We start from the raw sequence: 17,222 nt of genomic DNA on the forward strand, positions 1-17,222 counted from the left end.
TTTTATTTTATTTTAACTTATTCATGGTAAATTGCGACTGTATTCCTTCAACACACACACACACACACACACACACACACACACACACACACACACACACACACACATCTCGTCTCTCTCTCTCTCTTTCTCTCTCTCTCTCTCCCTCCCTCCCTCCCTCCCTCTCTCTCTCCCTCCCTCTCTCTCTCTCCCCCCTCACACACACGTGCACTCAAACACAAATAAACACACACACACGCACACACACACACCCCTGTTAGGTTACCTCACCAAATAGGCCTAACCCAGACATAATATATTTTTTGCAAAATAACGTAAATGATAATACTTTTTTACGCAGAATTATCTTTTTTTTTAATCCGATTACTCGATTAATCGATGGAATAGTCGGTAGAATATTCAGTTACAAAAAGATTCGATAGCTGCAACCCTACTCCCTATCAACAAATCCCGTCAGCAAGAGTGAAAAAGTAGAAACAGGAGTTGAGAAAAGATGAGCAGAAAATAAGTATTATCACTCAACTAAACATATTGACCGAATGTCCGAAAGGAGGAGGATAGAGATAGATAGGGAAGACGGGAGGGTAGGGGTTCAGGCAGGAACGACCTGCGTATGTATGGAGTTCAGAAAGCCACCTGTACATCACACCGGGACAAGGAGAAGCTGCAGCAGCTACGGAAATTGCTGCCGGCAAAAAAAGTTCTTAAAAATTCCAGACACAGTTGCAATGTATTCTCTCTTTCTCCTTCACCCACTATGTCTCTTTTCCATTTCCCTCTCCATCACCTTTTCTCTCTCCATTTTTTTCATCTCTCACACACTCTTGCATATACACGCTCTCCTCCCATGCTGAATTTCCTCCTTCTTTTTACCTCCCTCTCTCCATCCCTCCGCTCTCGTCTCTCTGCTCTCCCTCTCTTCCTCCTCAACACTTTTCTTGGAGAGAACCGGGTCCCAGTCTAGGCTGCTGCTGGCCAGGATTGTTAGCCGCCAAATAAAAAATGGATGAACTTGTAGAGCCCCAGTGCTGTTCTCCTGCATCAAGTTGGTAGAAAAAAGGGGGGTTTAAAGTGGGAGACAGAGAGAGAGTGAATCAGGAGGACATGAAATACCTTGTTCAGACCACGTCTTCCAAATATAAACCTGTCTCTCTTTTATCTCAGTTTTCTCAGCAGTGAAAAAATAATGTTGTCGATACAGGTCAAAAAAGGTCCGTCTTTCCCTAGGGATCAATAATCTCAACCAAAAAAGTTAAGAAACTAGTTAGATTTCTTGCTAAATTAAAGAAATATTTCCATTTTGAAATTAGTTTTATATTTTAACGAAAATACACAAAGGATTTGTGAGTGCAATGTGTCCACTGTTGTAAGATGTAAGAGAGATTTAAAGCTTCAATCACCAAATAGATGTGAGGTTATTTCCATACATAATTGGTTTTAATTAAAAAATGGAATTGTGTGCACTAGAGCTGCAACAATGAGTCGAGCAAGTCATTTCCCTGCAAAAATTGGCAGACATTGAGCTGTTAGCATGTTCAGATGAGAATTTGACGCATTTGTCAGTTTTATATTATTTTAGGCCGAATATTTTGGGGCTTTAGTTAGTCAGATAAAAACAAAACATTTGAAGGCGCCACCTGGTTCTCGATACTTTCTTAGACCAAACGATTCATCAGCGGATTAATTGATGATGAAAATAAATGTTAGCCCACAAATCCTAAATTCCAACAAAAGCCTGTTTTACTCCACAATCAAAAAGTATCAATAGCCAAGCATTACAGTGTTATCTATCTACCAGTCAGTTTCTGGAGTTATAGAAGGTTCAAGTCTTGTGTTTTGTTTTTTTGGAAACGAGTTGACTTTTTTTCTATACATTTAGATTACAGACTGACCGATAACATGAACTGTGTTATTTGTGATGGTACACATTTATCTATTAAAGTATTACATAATTGTACGTGGTTACTCACAGACTTTACTATACAGTGTGTGTGAGTGTTCAAGTGTGGGCAAGTTGTTAAATATTGTTTGTCTTTAGGGAATTACATGATTAAAGGAGCTCTAAACAATTAGACTTAACAGATTTCAATTAAAGACCTATTTCAGCTGTGTGTGTGAAAATCATCATTTATCTCAAACACCCCCTTGGGGACAATAGGCAGAACATACGTGGACAGATCAGATCTGTCCAACAAACAGGTCAGGACATTATCTCTGCAGAGCAACATGAATCTCATTGTTCTCCCTCTTTGTTTCATTCACTTGATTGAAACCGTTGCACGTTTCTCACCTTTCTTCACTCAAACTGAATTGATGGAAGATCCAGCTCCACCATTTTGGTTTGTCGTGTGTGTGTGTGTGTGTGTGTGTGTGTGTGTGTGTGTGTGTGTGTGTGTGTGTGTGTGTGTGTGTGTGTGTGTGTGTGTGTGTGTGTGTGTGTGTGTGTGTGTGTGTGTGTGTGTGTGTGTGTGTGTGTGTGTGTGTGTGTGTGTGTGTGTGTACGTACAGTATGCTTCTACAATGAAACATTTATTTGTATTAGTTTGCGATAACAAGTCGATGCATTAGTTAGGACTTACCCCCACCAGCGTTCCACCTCCATGTCCATCACTCAAACCATTTGTGAACACATTGATCCTTCGCTCCCTCCTCCCCCCTCCTCCCCCTCGCCTCTCCCATGCTGTATATTCCCAGGGTTTGGAGGGAGGAGAGCCAGAATGGCTCAGACAGCCATTGATTTTTATTTTATTGGTCTACCAGTGGAAAGAGGAGGGATAGGGGAGGGCCTGAGAGATGCAACTCTGCAACTAAGTTTGGTGTGTGTGTGTGTGTGTGTGTGTGTGTGTGTGTGTGTGTGTGTGTGTGTGTGTGTGTGTGTGTGTGTGTGTGTGTGTGTGTGTGTGTGTGTGTGTGTGTGTGTGTGTGTGTGTGTGTGTGTGTGTGTGTGTGTGTGTGTGTGTGTGTGTGTGTGTGTGTGTGTGTGTGTGTGTGTGTGTGTGTGTGTGTGTGGGGGTTGGTGGGTTGGTGGGTTGGTTCTATCTGCTTATGTCTGACCGAGACTGTTTTTGTTTTGGGGTGATGGGGCGGTGTTATCTGTCCGTCTTTCTGAGGGGTGTGTATACAATATATTGTGTGCATGTCCAGCCACCTCTGAGAGCCATCAAAAGGTGTGTGTGTTTGTGTGTACACGTGTGTCAATATGTATCTGTCTGCCCACCCTTCTCTGTTTTGAGTAGGCACGCGCGTATGTGTCATTGAAGGGACTGGGGAATCTGGGGCGCTGATGGAGCCCGCGCTAGGGACCTGGACCTGAACACACACTTACATACACACACACACACACACACACACACACACACACACACACACACACACACACACACACACGCACACAGCTGAGGTGTATCCCGGTGCTCATTAGAGCTGGTAATAAGGCTGTGCTGCTGGAAAAGGAGGAAAAAAAACAGGGAAAGGAAGAGAGGGAGGGAGGAAGAGGGTGGGAAGGGAGAAAAAGGAAAAAAAAAACAGGAGATTTTAAATTTTAATAACACTGGTACGATTTTGTAAATCTTTCCTGACAGAAAAGTCCTCATTATTTTCATCTGTCTCCGAGGAGCCTTTCCTCCAGCTCTGCCTCCCCGGGTAAACGGACTCTCTCTCTCTCTCTCTCTCTCTCTCTCTCTCTCTCTCTCTCTCTCTCTCTCTCTCTCTCTCTCTCTCTCTCTCTCTCTCTCTCTTTCTCTCTCTCTCTCTCTCTCTCTCTTTCTCTCTCTATCTCTATCTCTATCTCTATCTCACTCTATCTCGCTCTCTCTATCTCTATCTCGCTCTATCTCGCTCTCTCTCTCTCTATCTGTTTTTCTTTCCTCACTTCACCTCTCTACTCTTTTTCTCTCTTGTTTTTCACTCTCAGCTGCTTATTGTCCATTTCCATCCTTCCCGCTTGCTGTATTTCTCTCTCTCTCTCTCTCTCTCTCTCTCTCTCTCTCTCTCTCTCTCTCTCTCTCTCTCTCTCTCTCTCTCTCTAACATTAGTGCTGTATATGTGTGTATTTCCTAGTAAGGTTTTAGCTGACTGGCTGCCTGCGATGAGGGAGACTCAGGAGCCAATAGAACGTCCAGTATCATGTGCTGTTATTGGCTGGCATCTCAGTTACAGTTACTGTTGGACCGTCAACATATAAGTGGATTTTGTTGGATATTTTTTCGAGGAAGGGGGGGGGGGGGGGGGGGGTACTTGGAGATCATAGTATTATAGTAGGTAACTGGGTAAAGCTAAGCCTTCTCAAACATGCTGTGTAGGAGTGTGTGTATATGTGTGTCTGTACCCTTGTATGTGCGCTGTGTTCATCACTCACGCATCCACTAACCTTCCTCTCCACACACACACACACACAGACACACACACACACACACACACACACACACACCACACACACACACACACACACACACACACACACACACACACACAACACACCTCACCTCCCACCTCTATGTCAAGTGTCAAAGCTTGAGGATGGATCCGGTTTGATAAGTTCTGTTCTGTCTGGCCACGTGTCAGGATGGGATCAACCATACGGTAGAGGAAAACCATGTTCTTCACTCTCCTACCTCCCCAATTTTGGGATTTTTTTTTTTTATTTCTTTTGGGGCTTTTGGAGGGGCATGTGTTCTATATTTGTGGGGTAAGTTTTATTCTAGCTGCTCCTGTAGCTGAAACTAAAATAAATTTAACTGTAGATGCTCATTTGACTAGTGAGCTCATCACAAAGTGCCTAGCTGAATGCAGAACATAAATCTGAAGTGATAGCATGCACATGAGTTGTCCAGAGATTTATGAAAATGAACTGTCCCCTGGGTATTTCTTTTTATAGACACCAGTTGTTATGTAGTGGACAAATAGAAGATAAGAAAAAGATTAAATGCACATAATAATTTTCTGCTCAGACAGGTGTGAATTAATGCACAGGCTGATCAATAGGCTGCAGCCTAGAGGCCCCACATGTGCAAGGGCCCCTGACTTGCTAGACTATTTTTAATTATTTAAATGTACTTGAGAGAAATAATATAAAAACATAACAAAAATAAGCAGCTGACTGGTTAGATGTGGCCTGCTTCTACCCAATGAGATGTCCAGCCACGTCATGTGGCCAGGTTCATAAGGTAAATCTGGTTTTCAAACAATTACTGGACAAGCAGCAAAACATGAAATAACAAAAAGCACAACAGCTGAAAGAGTACAAAGATCTACTTAAGACAATCTCTAAATTGACAACAAAACGGGATGTTCTGTCCTGCTGCAGATTTTGTTAGCCTGGAACCCAGAGGAAACCCATGTTTTATTTGTTCTGGCAAATAGGTCTTGCCCCTCTCCCATACAGACACATTTCCAGCTGGTTGACATTGTACAGACCAGTCACAACCACTAACTGTATCTTATGTTGGGAAGGTCTAAGATAATGACCGACACCACCAGCCTGAAGGTCCGTTAAGCGCAGTTTTTCAAGCTCATGAAACTCAGATCAAACTGTCAAACTAGGCAGCGCTGATCAAATATGACTTGATATTCTGTTACTGTTAGCTCAGTTGTAATTTGAGAAAGTTTTTGACCTGGCTGCCATTGCTTTCCACTGAGCAAGCACCACCATTTCATTGCTGTGATTGGACGTAGGTCATGTTTCAGTGTTCTGATTGGTTGTAGGTCTATCCATTTGCATCCAGAAGATGCTCTTTATCATATCACACCCCTTCGAAATTGAAAACAAACTGAGATGGCCCAGACTAATAAGCATTTGTAATTAGTCTGGTGACGCCAAGCTAAGATTTTGTGCCTAGAAAATTAAACGTTGTTACTAGCTTACACATGCACTGTGAATGTCTTTCTGTAGCATTAATGCATATAGTAAAGGCTCTCTCATGTGTGCATGCCAGTGCACTTTAAGCGTGTGGGCCATGTAACATTCCTAGCACGCTAGCATGACATTAAATTACTTTTTTTTCCTGGTAAAGCATGATGAGTAATAGGGGCCCCCACTCAAAGAGTAGCCTAGGGGCCCATGACCACCGTAATCTGCCCCTGATAAGTAGTGACTTTCCAGCCTCCTCACCTGTGGGGTGATGTCATTAATATCCTCACTCCTCAATATGTCAGAGGTAAAGACTGCGGCTCTTTGCAGTGTCACAGACACTATTTCTTTTCTTTTTTTTTATCAATGCACAAGTGAATTATGACTGTTCCCTCCTCCGCTGCATCTAACTTCTCCCAGTCTGTCTAGCTGGATTCATGTCAGTGTGTGTGTATGACTCTTGGTTCATAACGGCACAAGACCTTGTAGTTTTACGTACCTATGGCATTAGAAAGGTATGAGGTTATAATTACTGCTTTAGCCCAACACAGATCCAATTTGCAATTTCCCAGCTTGGGATCAATAAAGTATTTCTATTCAATTTTTCAATAGATTTGCCAAAAACTGCAAAACCTCAAATGACCACTTGAGACTGGCTCCAAAAGTGAGTCATTCCCCACAAAGTGTCATGTTAAAATGCCAACATTTACAGCAGAAATAACCATATTTACAGATTTGTACAAAAAACCATTTTGGTCTCAGATGGGAGCCGTCACAGATGGCTAGCAGAGACTGTAGGCTTCATTCGGCCCTCTTCAGCTCCATCCATGTTCCATCTCTTTGCCCATTTTTGGAGTAGCCGGGAGTAAGGCGGGGTTAGGCACTGCCAAGATGGTGGCAGACGGAGCCACCCGCTCATCGGCCCTTTAGAAACCTATGGGTGACATCACAGAGACTACATCCATAATTTATACAGTCTATCGTTTAGCCTTGATGCTTTGTTGCTCAGACTTTGAGTGTTTGAGTTGGTTTGAATTGTGGCAAGATTGTATTTAACCTTAAAAGTTTTTGATTGAGCAGTACTATATTTGCATTAAGCTCCTGTTTAATGGTTTGAGTTGCAGTAAATAAGTTCAGCTACTTTACATCAGACTTTAAGACATGTTTTGTTAGATTGGTGTACAGAGAATCAGTTTAGGTCAAAGCAAGTATTTTATTGATTTTTTTTTTAATATCTGTCCCCTGACAAACTGTTCTGAAATTGCAGCACTGTCATATTCAGTACTGCTTTGAACATTTAAGTGTTTGAAGTTATTCAGCGTTGTTTGCCACCAAATCAGACTCCTTTTAATGAATGCAATTTTTTTTTTGCAGAATTGAACCGCAAAACCCCCACCCCCCTTCGCTCTGCTAGCACCCAGTCTCCTAAACTAACTTCCTGTTCATTTTTCCACCCCCATGCCTCGTGTCACCCTCCTCTCTTTTCCCCAGCTGAAGAAGTAACAAACAACACAAAGCGATCAGGATTCTCATAACACACATACACGCACACACACAGAAACGTACACACAAGCGCCTCCTCTGGGTATTTGGCTGGGATAAATAATCATTGTAAATAATGAATGTCAATTAATAGGGGGAGACGTGGCCTTGCTAAGCATGCTCTGATTAGTGTTTCAGTGGGATCTCTTCCCCAGCTGGCTTCAGCCAATCATCTCCGCCTCATCATAGCATCCCTAATACTGCTGCAACTCTTACCACTACATAGACATGTGGGCATATGACATACGCAGTTTTTATTTTTATTGTGCAGGGAGATAATAAGACAGGAGCAGGATATAGAAACAAACCATAAATGTTACTTGTGTTGCACAGGACAGGGTTTACTGTATCCAGCATGACACAACATGATAATGTATGCATTTATTCAAGGGTAAACCGTCTTCTTATAAAGCAGTGCTACTCACAAACAGTACTTGTAATGAGCTCTCTGGTGTTATCCAGTGAGGGCATTACAGTACAGTCAGTGAAAAGGCAAAGTGTCTCGCTCCTGTTCACAGCATGTTGCAAGTGATTGGTTATAGATTTCAGCATTCTTTTATGTGGCTGGAGAGTCCTTTGTGCAAAGGAGTTGTGCAAAGTAGACACAAAAAAAAGATTCCACACAGGAAATACAAAGAGGTAAGCCTAAAAGCACCACTGTCATATATTTTTGTCATCCTTTCTTCCATAGCATGGGTTTTAAACTGAGTGTCGAAGGCTGCAGGTCCGAGCCGGTGGACTGGAGCTTGACTGGTTGGTGTGTCAAGCTCAGACTTGGGCTTTAGAGGGTAGCAGGGTGACTGAGCAACCAGCCACACACACCCCTCCCCAGTGATAAATGGCCACAGCATGGGCTATTCATCTCCTGCTTAGAGAAGTGGACAGTGCCCCCCCCCTCGGCCTCTCCTCCACCCCTCCACATGTCAGCAAATGTGATAATTCTCTCATTTGTCAGGAGCAGCCAAGGGTTCGGACTTTGTGTGTTTGTCCGTGTCCCTGCATGTGTGGTGATGCAAACTCTGGAGAATTTTTGGAAACGCGCACTTTGGATGAGTTGCTCACGCTCGGGAACTCCTCTGCACACCGGCACCCACTCCCTCCCTCCCTCTCTCTCTCTCTAGCCATCCTTTCCAAGCTTTGTGTTTTTTTGGTTCAAAGCCCCCTCTTGTCAAGTTTACTTAGGTCACAGTGGGGAAATTTAAATGTGCTAAGAGTGAGTCGTTTTATGGCAAATTCCATCAGTAATTCAGTGATTTTATTACCACCAGGAGACTACTGAGCCACCCTTTCCGCTTTATTGTGCAAATAAAGTTTTAGAGCCTGTGCGTGCATGTGTTTGTGTGTCATGCTTGTTTATAAGATGTTTTGTATGTCCGTATGTGTGTGTACAAACTTTGGTATGACATTTGGTGCATTTGCAAGACAGAAATAATTTGACATTTTAGAGCTTTATTGTGTTGCAGTTTTGGAAATATTGTGTGTGTGTGTGTGTGTGTGTGTGTGTGTGTGTGTGTGTGTGTGTGTGTGTGTGTGTGTGTGTGTGTGTGTGTGTGTGTGTGTGTGTGTGTGTGTGTGTGTGTGTGTGTGTGTGTGTGTGTGTGTGTGTGTGTGTGTGTGTGTGTGTGTGTGTGTGTGTGTGTGTGTGTGTGTTTGTGTGTATGTGTGTGTGGGTGTGTGTGTGTGTGTGTGTTACACTCGCATGCCAGGGATTGTATACCAATAAATACCATGTATGCTGACCTCATGGTAGCTATTAAACATGATAAGCCTCCAGTTGATGGCCGGTCATTTAGTTTGCACATAAACATGTGACTGCTTTACGTGTTCTCTGTAGACACACTACGACTTCTGTGAACCCTGCCTGACCTCTCTCTCTCTTTGTCTCTCTCTCTCTCTGCAGGATCATCCAGAATCGTGTCCTGGTCTTAATCCTCGGGGCCATCATCCTTCTCACCATCATCCTGGCCATCTATTTCAATCTGCGAGGCCACTGATCTCCCCTCTACACACACATACGCACAAACGCACACTCGCTCCTCTCCTGACACAAATACAAACACACACACGCGTGATTAATAGCGACAAAAGCGTTGTTCTGCTGTAATTAGGACAAATGGTCCCCATGAATCACTGTTTCCAAAGCCTGACAGGGAGCTTTTTTCCATCTCTTTTTCCTCTCCGTTTGCTCTTTCTTTCTGTACCTCTGCCTTTTTTCCTACTTTGCACTTCCCTTTCTCTTTCTTTCTTCTTCTCTCTTTTCTCCTCTCAGTTTTGTTCTCTCTCTGTCAGGCTCTCTCGTTTATCTCCAGGGACAAGAATAAGGGGGAGATGTTTTTATGATGGTTAATATTTTTCATGGTGTCGTCCTCAGCGGCGGTTCTGCAGCCCATCCTGTCCCCAGGTGAACAAGACCTGGGTTTTTTTTTTTTTTGTAACTCAAAGCAGATTCAGATATGTAGATTATTTTTTCCTGTGATGGAGGTGGGTCAAGTGTTATTCAGGATGTGTTCGTGTGCATGCATGAGAGACAGAGAGAAAGACATATGTATGTTCGCATGTGCATGAGTGACAGTCCAGGATTGGGGAGGGGGGGGGGGGTCATACTGTGTTTGTTATTAACACCAACAGTAGAGACACAAATTCTGTAGTATGGATGAGCTTCTGTAGCTAAATGATTCAGCTGTTCCTCATGTAGCCCCTAAAAAGCACAGAGGACAGTGCCTTCAGATAAGATATGCTGTTCACACTCCGTCTTTAAAAAGCTCAGCAGAGCCCAAAATAGACGAGTGGCGCAGCCTTGAAACGAGAGGATGCACATAAATAGTTGAGGTCAGTTCAGTCACTCAAGGTGTAAGGTTTGTTTGTTTTCAATTGCTCGCATGCAGGAAAGAATATATGAACATTTCAAGAAAGTTTTGAGATTGACAAAATAAAATTACTCTTTTAATATATTTTTTAAATACAAAAGGAACTGACCCCAAACTTGGCACCTACAGTACATAAATTCAGTGCAGAGAAATGTTTCTTTAGCTTTAATATACACATTTGGTACAATTCCTACATTATCCCCCAAAACATAGATTTTCACAACTTATTCTCGCAGATTTTTTTATTGTATCAATGTGGAGAATCCTAGTCTTCATACTGTATGTACTAACATTTAAACCTTCATCATGTATAGTGGTTTGCTCTCAGTACAAGTGATTCTGTTACTATTTATTTATAAATGCAATTAACATGTGAGAACTGTATATTTCATGAAGTTATTCAGAATTAACATTAATCACTTTTTTGTCAGGATTTTTGGGTGCTCAGTGATTAGACTATAACATGCACACCAGGACCAACTGAAATGTGTGCATTTCAAGTGTTGTTTCTTAAAGGCTTTTTTCTGTTCTTATAAGTGGATCCAACTTGTTTTAGAACTGGCACTTTTTGTTCTGTATTTTTCTTGTCAAGTTCTGAAGATTGTGATGCGGTCCTTGTTGCTGTGTTTATCTGTACGCTGACTTATGATGTGATACATTCGCAGGTGTTTGAAAAAAAAAAACAATGTCTGAGTGAATTTTCTGCTGTTTAATTCTTCGGGGGAAAGCCATTCTTCAGGGGGTCTTGGAAAATCTAAATTTAAGCGCATATTTGGAGAATTGTCAGTGGTTGAGAATCATGAAGCTAAAGCTGTGCACGCCACAAAAACACACACGCACGCACATACACTTAGTAGGAGTATTGGAGCGTGCATGTGTCTCCTGTGGTTAGTGTGCTGGTTCCCGGCGAGGACATTTGCTATTCTGTTTCAGGGCCACGGTCTTCATTTTCGAAGATGCGGGGGTGTCAGGATGGTGAGCCCCCACCCCCCGACAGCCCTTCCTACCAACTACCATTTCACAGGCCCTCAGTAGACGCAGTGCCGCCGTCTGCTTCAAAGCCTCAAATTAATGGCCAACAAAATAGTGTGCCTCTGACCGTCCCATGCGGGGCCGACCCACCAAGACTTATCATTAAAGTGGAGGAATAATGAAAAAAGGAAGGAAGCAAAAAATGAGGGAGAAGGAAGGAAGTGAACAAGGAAGCATGTAAGTGGGGGGTGGGGGGGTTGAAATCCCTGGCAGTTTGACAAACCTCATCTGGTAATGACCCTCAGTGATTGTTTTTTCACCGTGTGTGTGTGTGTGTGTGTGTGTGTGTGTGTGTGTGTGTGTGTGTGTGTGTGTGTGTGTGTGTGTGTGTGTGTGTGTGTGTGTGTGTGTGTGTGTGTGTGTGTGTGTGTGTGTGTGTGTGTGTGTGTGTGTGTGTGTGTGTGTGTGTGTGAGAGAGTGTGAGTGTGCGTGTGCGTGTGCGTGCCTACCTACGTGCCGATGTGCTCTCTTCTCCTCTCTCATTCTCTCCCCTTCCCCTCTTGCTCCCCCTTTCTCTCTACTCCTCCTGCCACCTTTTCTCCTCCTCCCTATCCTCCCCTCCCTCCATCCCTCCCTTCCTCCCTCCCAGCCTGTCAGATGAGCGGAGCAGTAGCTAGCAAGTGAGCGGTGGAAGGCAGCGTGGCGGCGGCTTCTATTTGAAGTTGTAATGGTGTCAAAAAGTCAGGGCTGACTGACAGACGTCAGTCCCACAGGGCCTCATTAAAAACAGACCCACTTGACAAGGAAATAATTGAACGCCTGCGACAACTCGGGGGCCCCTCCGCGTTTTTAGATGTTTTTATTTTCTTTTCATTATTAGCGCCGAGCTATTATGTTCATTAAGAAATGGCATTAAAACAAGTTTTTAAAAGCGGGGAAATGGAGGGAGGGGCAGAGGGAAGGCTGGATGCATGGAGGTGGGAAGATAACGATTTGTTTAGAGCCCCGTCCTGTTTTATTATTTAAACAGGAGCACTGTCATGTGATACCTTGGCAGACGTCGGCCATCATCTGCCACTCCTCCCCTCTTTTTTTTTCCTTTTTTCCTCTTTACCTCTTTACTCATCCCTGGTTTTCCTTCAGCTTTTTTTTATCTTCTCCTCTTCTGTCCATCTCTTTCTCCACCTGCCTGTCTCTCGCCCTCTCTTCATCCTTTCTTTCTTTCCCTCTGAGCGGCGGGTGTCGTTGGAATATGAACTAGATTATTCATCAATGCCCCCAGTACTACTCCCCCCATTTCGCTGATTTGGTTTTCGACAAGCGTCTCACCGCAGAAGGCTGAGGATGAAAACTTGTCAAAAATAGGTTATATCTTATTCCAAGGGGCAACAATAGCAGCAGGTACAGACACCTTTTAATATTTAATTTAGACGGGTGTTAACCCTCCTTAAGTGACTGGAGCGGTGTCTTCCATACAGACCCCAGGAGTGAAACGGGGGGTGGGGGGAGCAAGACGGGAGAACAATTAATTATTTGATGTCTGAAAAGTGATTTTGAAGCTCTCCCTGCCTTCTCCTGTTTGCCAGAGAGAGGATCGAGTCTTTGGGTGTCCCTGTTCATTTTCTACACCAACCACGTCCTAAGCATGGCTGTCCTGTGAGAGCAGAGACATTACCACACGAATCACATTCAGATCCCCACTCCCCTGTGCCCCGCTTGATAAGGTAATGATAACACAAGTGATCATATAGCAATGGTTTTGGTCTCTTATATCATCAGCTGAAATTATTTTTCAGAGGAATTATCTTTCACACCTCCACTTTGCATCACACCTGTCTCGCTAACATCCCTTGTGCCCAGCTCAGCAGACATTCCTGTTCTCGCTGGTCCTTCTAGGTTTACATAAAAGTTCAGGGTTTTTTTTAACTTAAGGTTCCTAAACAAGGAACCTCTGTGATGCACCACTTTTACAAAATGCCTGATGTTTGTCAGCCATTTAAGACGACAAGGGATTGTGACAAGCGTCGTTTGAGCCGTCTGTCCCCTGGCGAAGGGCGGTTCTTAAATGGGATAAATCGCTCCAGTGGTGGGATCAGGATGGGAGGGTGGGCGCTTCATCTCCAGGAGTGTCCATGATGCTGCCAGCGTCCCCCCATTGCCCCCCCCCCCACACACACACACACACACAAACACATATTAAAGGAGGCCTACCCAACAGCTACCCAAGAAAAACCCACAATGGCACTGTTTGAGAACTACAATGAATCTTCTACTGTTTGATTCAGCACACATACAAAAGCGCATATGCACTGCTGCACGTATGGTGGATGCCCCCCCGATAGAAAGACACACGCTCTAGTGTACGCCTGTTAGAAGAGGAGCCATGTTCTCTGTTTGTACACGCCACCAGTCCTAGCAGAATGGCTTTCTTTCTCTCCTCAGCCCTTTATCTGTCTTTTCTTTCGCCCCCATCAGCGCTGTCGACCATTTTAATGGTGTTTGTGCTCAAGAAGAAATGACAATGCCCCCCATTATTTGAGGAAGTCACAGGGGCTGCAGCCATACATACATGGATGTTTGTGTGCATGTGGGTGCAGGATGTGTCTCCCCGTGGTTGAGATGGAGCCGGAGGGCTTGGTGCAATGTCGAATCATCTGTATGCACGAATATCTTTCATCTGCTTGTGTCCATCCCTAATGCCTGTATGACTCGTTTTTTCCTGTTGACCAGGATCTTCAGTTCGTCTTGATCCTTCAGACTCCGAGCTGCTCTTAAAACTATAAATATGTGATCTCTGTCAGTGTCAATGTTGTTTAACTTCTGTCATTAAAGCAGTTATGAGTCTCAGTAATCGAGGCGCTGTGTCATATCTTGCATTTCCCATAGCTGCCGTGTGCTGTCATTGAACAGACAAGCACACTCGGGATGGAACCAGGCTAGCTCCTCGGGAGCAAGCAAGGAGGTAAAGCTAGGAGCGGACGTTTTTAAACTTGTAGAAGCATTGTCTGCGTTTTTTTGATTTTCAGGGTACACCTAGCCTTCAGCAGAAGACTCTCTATTTGTGTTTTGCCATGGAGACAATAGAAACACAAAGAGTCGGGTCAGAGCTAGGCTGAGCCAGGCTAAACCACTCAGCACACTCCCCTCCTCCTCCTCTCCCCTCCATTTCCATCTCACCCTCCATCTCTCTCCCTGTAGAATACTGCCACAGCCTTTGAACTGAAATTAACACTTTACCACTACAAAGACATACAGTTGTAACCAGCAATGTCATTTGCATGATAATTGGGAGTTGGAGAAAATGGAGCTGTTTTAAAGCGGAGGAAGCTTTTGCTTACATTTATTCATATATTTATTTATTTGTCAATATTGCCCTTTGCCCTTAAAATTAAATTTTTTTCGGTATGTAAATGAATGCTCAGTGTGCCAAAGTAGACATGTTTAAAATGTTACATTTATGATTTTTTTTTTTTTTTTTAGCAACATTTTTCCTGTGTTGCTGTCCATTTTGAAAGTGGACGAAAGATAGTGAGAGAGAAATGAGAAGAAAAGTGGGAATGAGCGCAAAGGAGGTGAGGTTGCCTGGGAGGCACTCAGTTGCCTGGACGTTCAGAGAGAGGAGGGTTTAGTCGGGCTCGCCCCTGTATAGTGATTCACTTTGCATATGGCGTCTTAGCAGACACGATTCTAAATTTCCAACTGGGAGGCATCAGTGGAGGAATCACTGTCTTCAAAAGAAGGCCTGCCAGTCACGCTCCTCCCGTAGCCGGAGATCTGAGTGTGTGCTGATAACCCGCGACATCTTTCTGGAAAAACGGGGAGTCGATCAGCTTTGATGGAGCACATCCTCCATGACAGGCTACTGAAGAGCTCACTAATCAACTGGGGAGGGGAAGGAGGTGGGGGCATCGCTTAGCATGACAGCACAGGGGAGAAGGGTGGGGGATGGATGGATGGATGGACAGACAGATGGATGGATAGAAAAGGTGTGCACTTGCTTGTTCACTCCTAGACATGCAGGTGGATGGAAGAGTGGCTGGATGAGAGGGGGCCGGGAATGTGTGTTTGCATCGTCTGGGGAAAAAAAAAAAGGGCACCCCCCTCCAATACCCCCCAGCAACCCATGAAACCTACGCCTCAGATGGTTGGTGGCAATTAATTATTCATGAGAGGGCATCCAATCCCAGAGCTCGGTGGCCAGTTTTCTCCACGTAGGCCAGGAAGTGGAATTGGATTCTTATGAGGGGGCTTGTTACAGGCTGGTGCTTGGGGTCAATTGAATCAGGCGTCCAAAGGTTACAGAACCTGTGTGATATCCCTCCGCCTCTCGGAAAATTGTGACGCACACGCTACATGAAAGAAATCCTGGTTTGTCTTTATCGCCTCGTGTTTTCTCAGATCCTTTTGACCAGTGCAGAAGTTGGAACAAGCTGGGAACTAGTAACTAAGTCCCATTTACTCGCATAATTCACTAAAGCTCCAAATTATGACCTAAACTTTCCCTGAAATACCTTGCCTCTTCATTGCAGATATAGCCTTGCACACACACAGCTGCATCTCAATAACAGACAGGCTTACTGTACACACACGCACGCACGCACACACACACACAAACACACACACACTTAGGCCTACTCACAAAACACACACCTCTCTATTGAGACATATGGCTGTGGCAACAAAATGCACAACTTTTTGTTCATCTCAAGGACTTATGAGGGCCCCAGTGAACTGAGAGGCCATATTGATTTTCCCTCTTTTCATGCTGTGACTCTGGGATTACCCATTTTCTCATTCATTTTTAAAGACAACTCGTGAGATTCTTCCTTCCTCTTTTCTCTCTGTTTTTTCCTTTTTCCATCACCCCCACTACCCCCCCAAACACACACACATATACACACTCCCCCACCAGCACAGTAGTTGTACACACCCCTTTTCCACAGCCAAGTCCCTCCTTGACCCTGAAAATTGTAATTCAGCCATAGATCACAGCTGCTGAATATTAGGGCTTACAAAAGCAGTTAAATAAAATATGTTGAAATGGTCCAATCCCAGAGGCCACGGCAAAAATTCTAATCAGGTGAGAGAAAGGCGAAGGAGTCAGCAGGGGGATTATGGGTAAAGAGAATCGTCTGGATCTACCGGCCAAGAGTGAAGAGCTGACATAGAGGTTGGATTCAACCCGAATCATATCAATCATAACGCTGCACCGTGTAGTAGGATGGAAGGTTTTTGAGACATATGAGCTTTATCATGAGGTTAATATTACTTTAACTTAAAACATTCAATAAATCAAGTCAATCACAACCAGTCATTTTTTTATCCTTTTGATTTATACAGTAGTATTAAAAATATCCAGATACATTCTATTTGTGTGTTATTATACCATCACAGTTTCTTGCTAGTATAACACATGATTTCAAGTAATCCATGCAATACTATTATCTCTAATTAGTGTCGATGCCAGCAATGTCTCTAGCTAGAGGTCTTCAAAGTCAGCAGCTTCTCTTAACCTGAAGTGGCAACCAAACTATTTGCAAAATAATTGAGTCTCCAGGTATTAATGCGCTCATTTTATGCTAAACAGGCCACAACACTTTTGGCCTATAGGCCTTCCTTTGACCGACGTAGGAGGGAGTCAAAACATACTTAATTATTCTCTTGGCATGGTTGTTAAAGTGAACCACAAAGGTTGACCCAACTGAGGACCATTCATGGGGCAATGCAACTTCAGATTATCACTTATGTTTTCCATAGAATAAATAACACACACTGTAATTCTAGTATAAACTCCTGGTGCAAATCCAACATAAACAGCTTTTAAAAGACTTTTTTTATTTTATTGAAGGTACAAAAAATAAATATTCCTTTAAGTGAACGTGAACGTCATGCTACATTGATGGGATCACAGAACCGTCAACTTGGCTCGTACACGAGTGTTCTGAAAACTTTTCACGCCTTCTTTCTTTATTGTTCCCACCAGAGAGCAGCTC

General features: G+C 43.7%; 1 protein-coding gene across 2 annotated transcripts in view; it reads left to right on the top strand.

The window, feature by feature from the left end:
- The window catches only part of vti1a (vesicle transport through interaction with t-SNAREs 1A), a 115,873-nt gene extending 106,097 nt beyond the window's left edge, over positions 1-9,776 (top strand). Inside the window, exon 8 of one of the 2 annotated variants that reach the window (XM_083932438.1) lies at positions 9,291-9,776. In XM_083932438.1, coding sequence (XP_083788564.1) covers positions 9,291-9,384 — 94 coding nt within the window. In that variant the 3' untranslated portion in view covers positions 9,385-9,776. The remainder of the gene's footprint in view (positions 1-9,290) is intronic. The other variant, XM_083932439.1, reaches the window with a different exon arrangement.
- The last annotated feature ends 7,446 nt before the right edge of the window (positions 9,777-17,222 follow it).

This window comes from Echiichthys vipera (assembly GCF_963691815.1).
Source record: "Echiichthys vipera genome assembly, chromosome: 18".
Lineage (NCBI taxonomy): Eukaryota > Metazoa > Chordata > Actinopteri > Perciformes > Trachinidae > Echiichthys > Echiichthys vipera.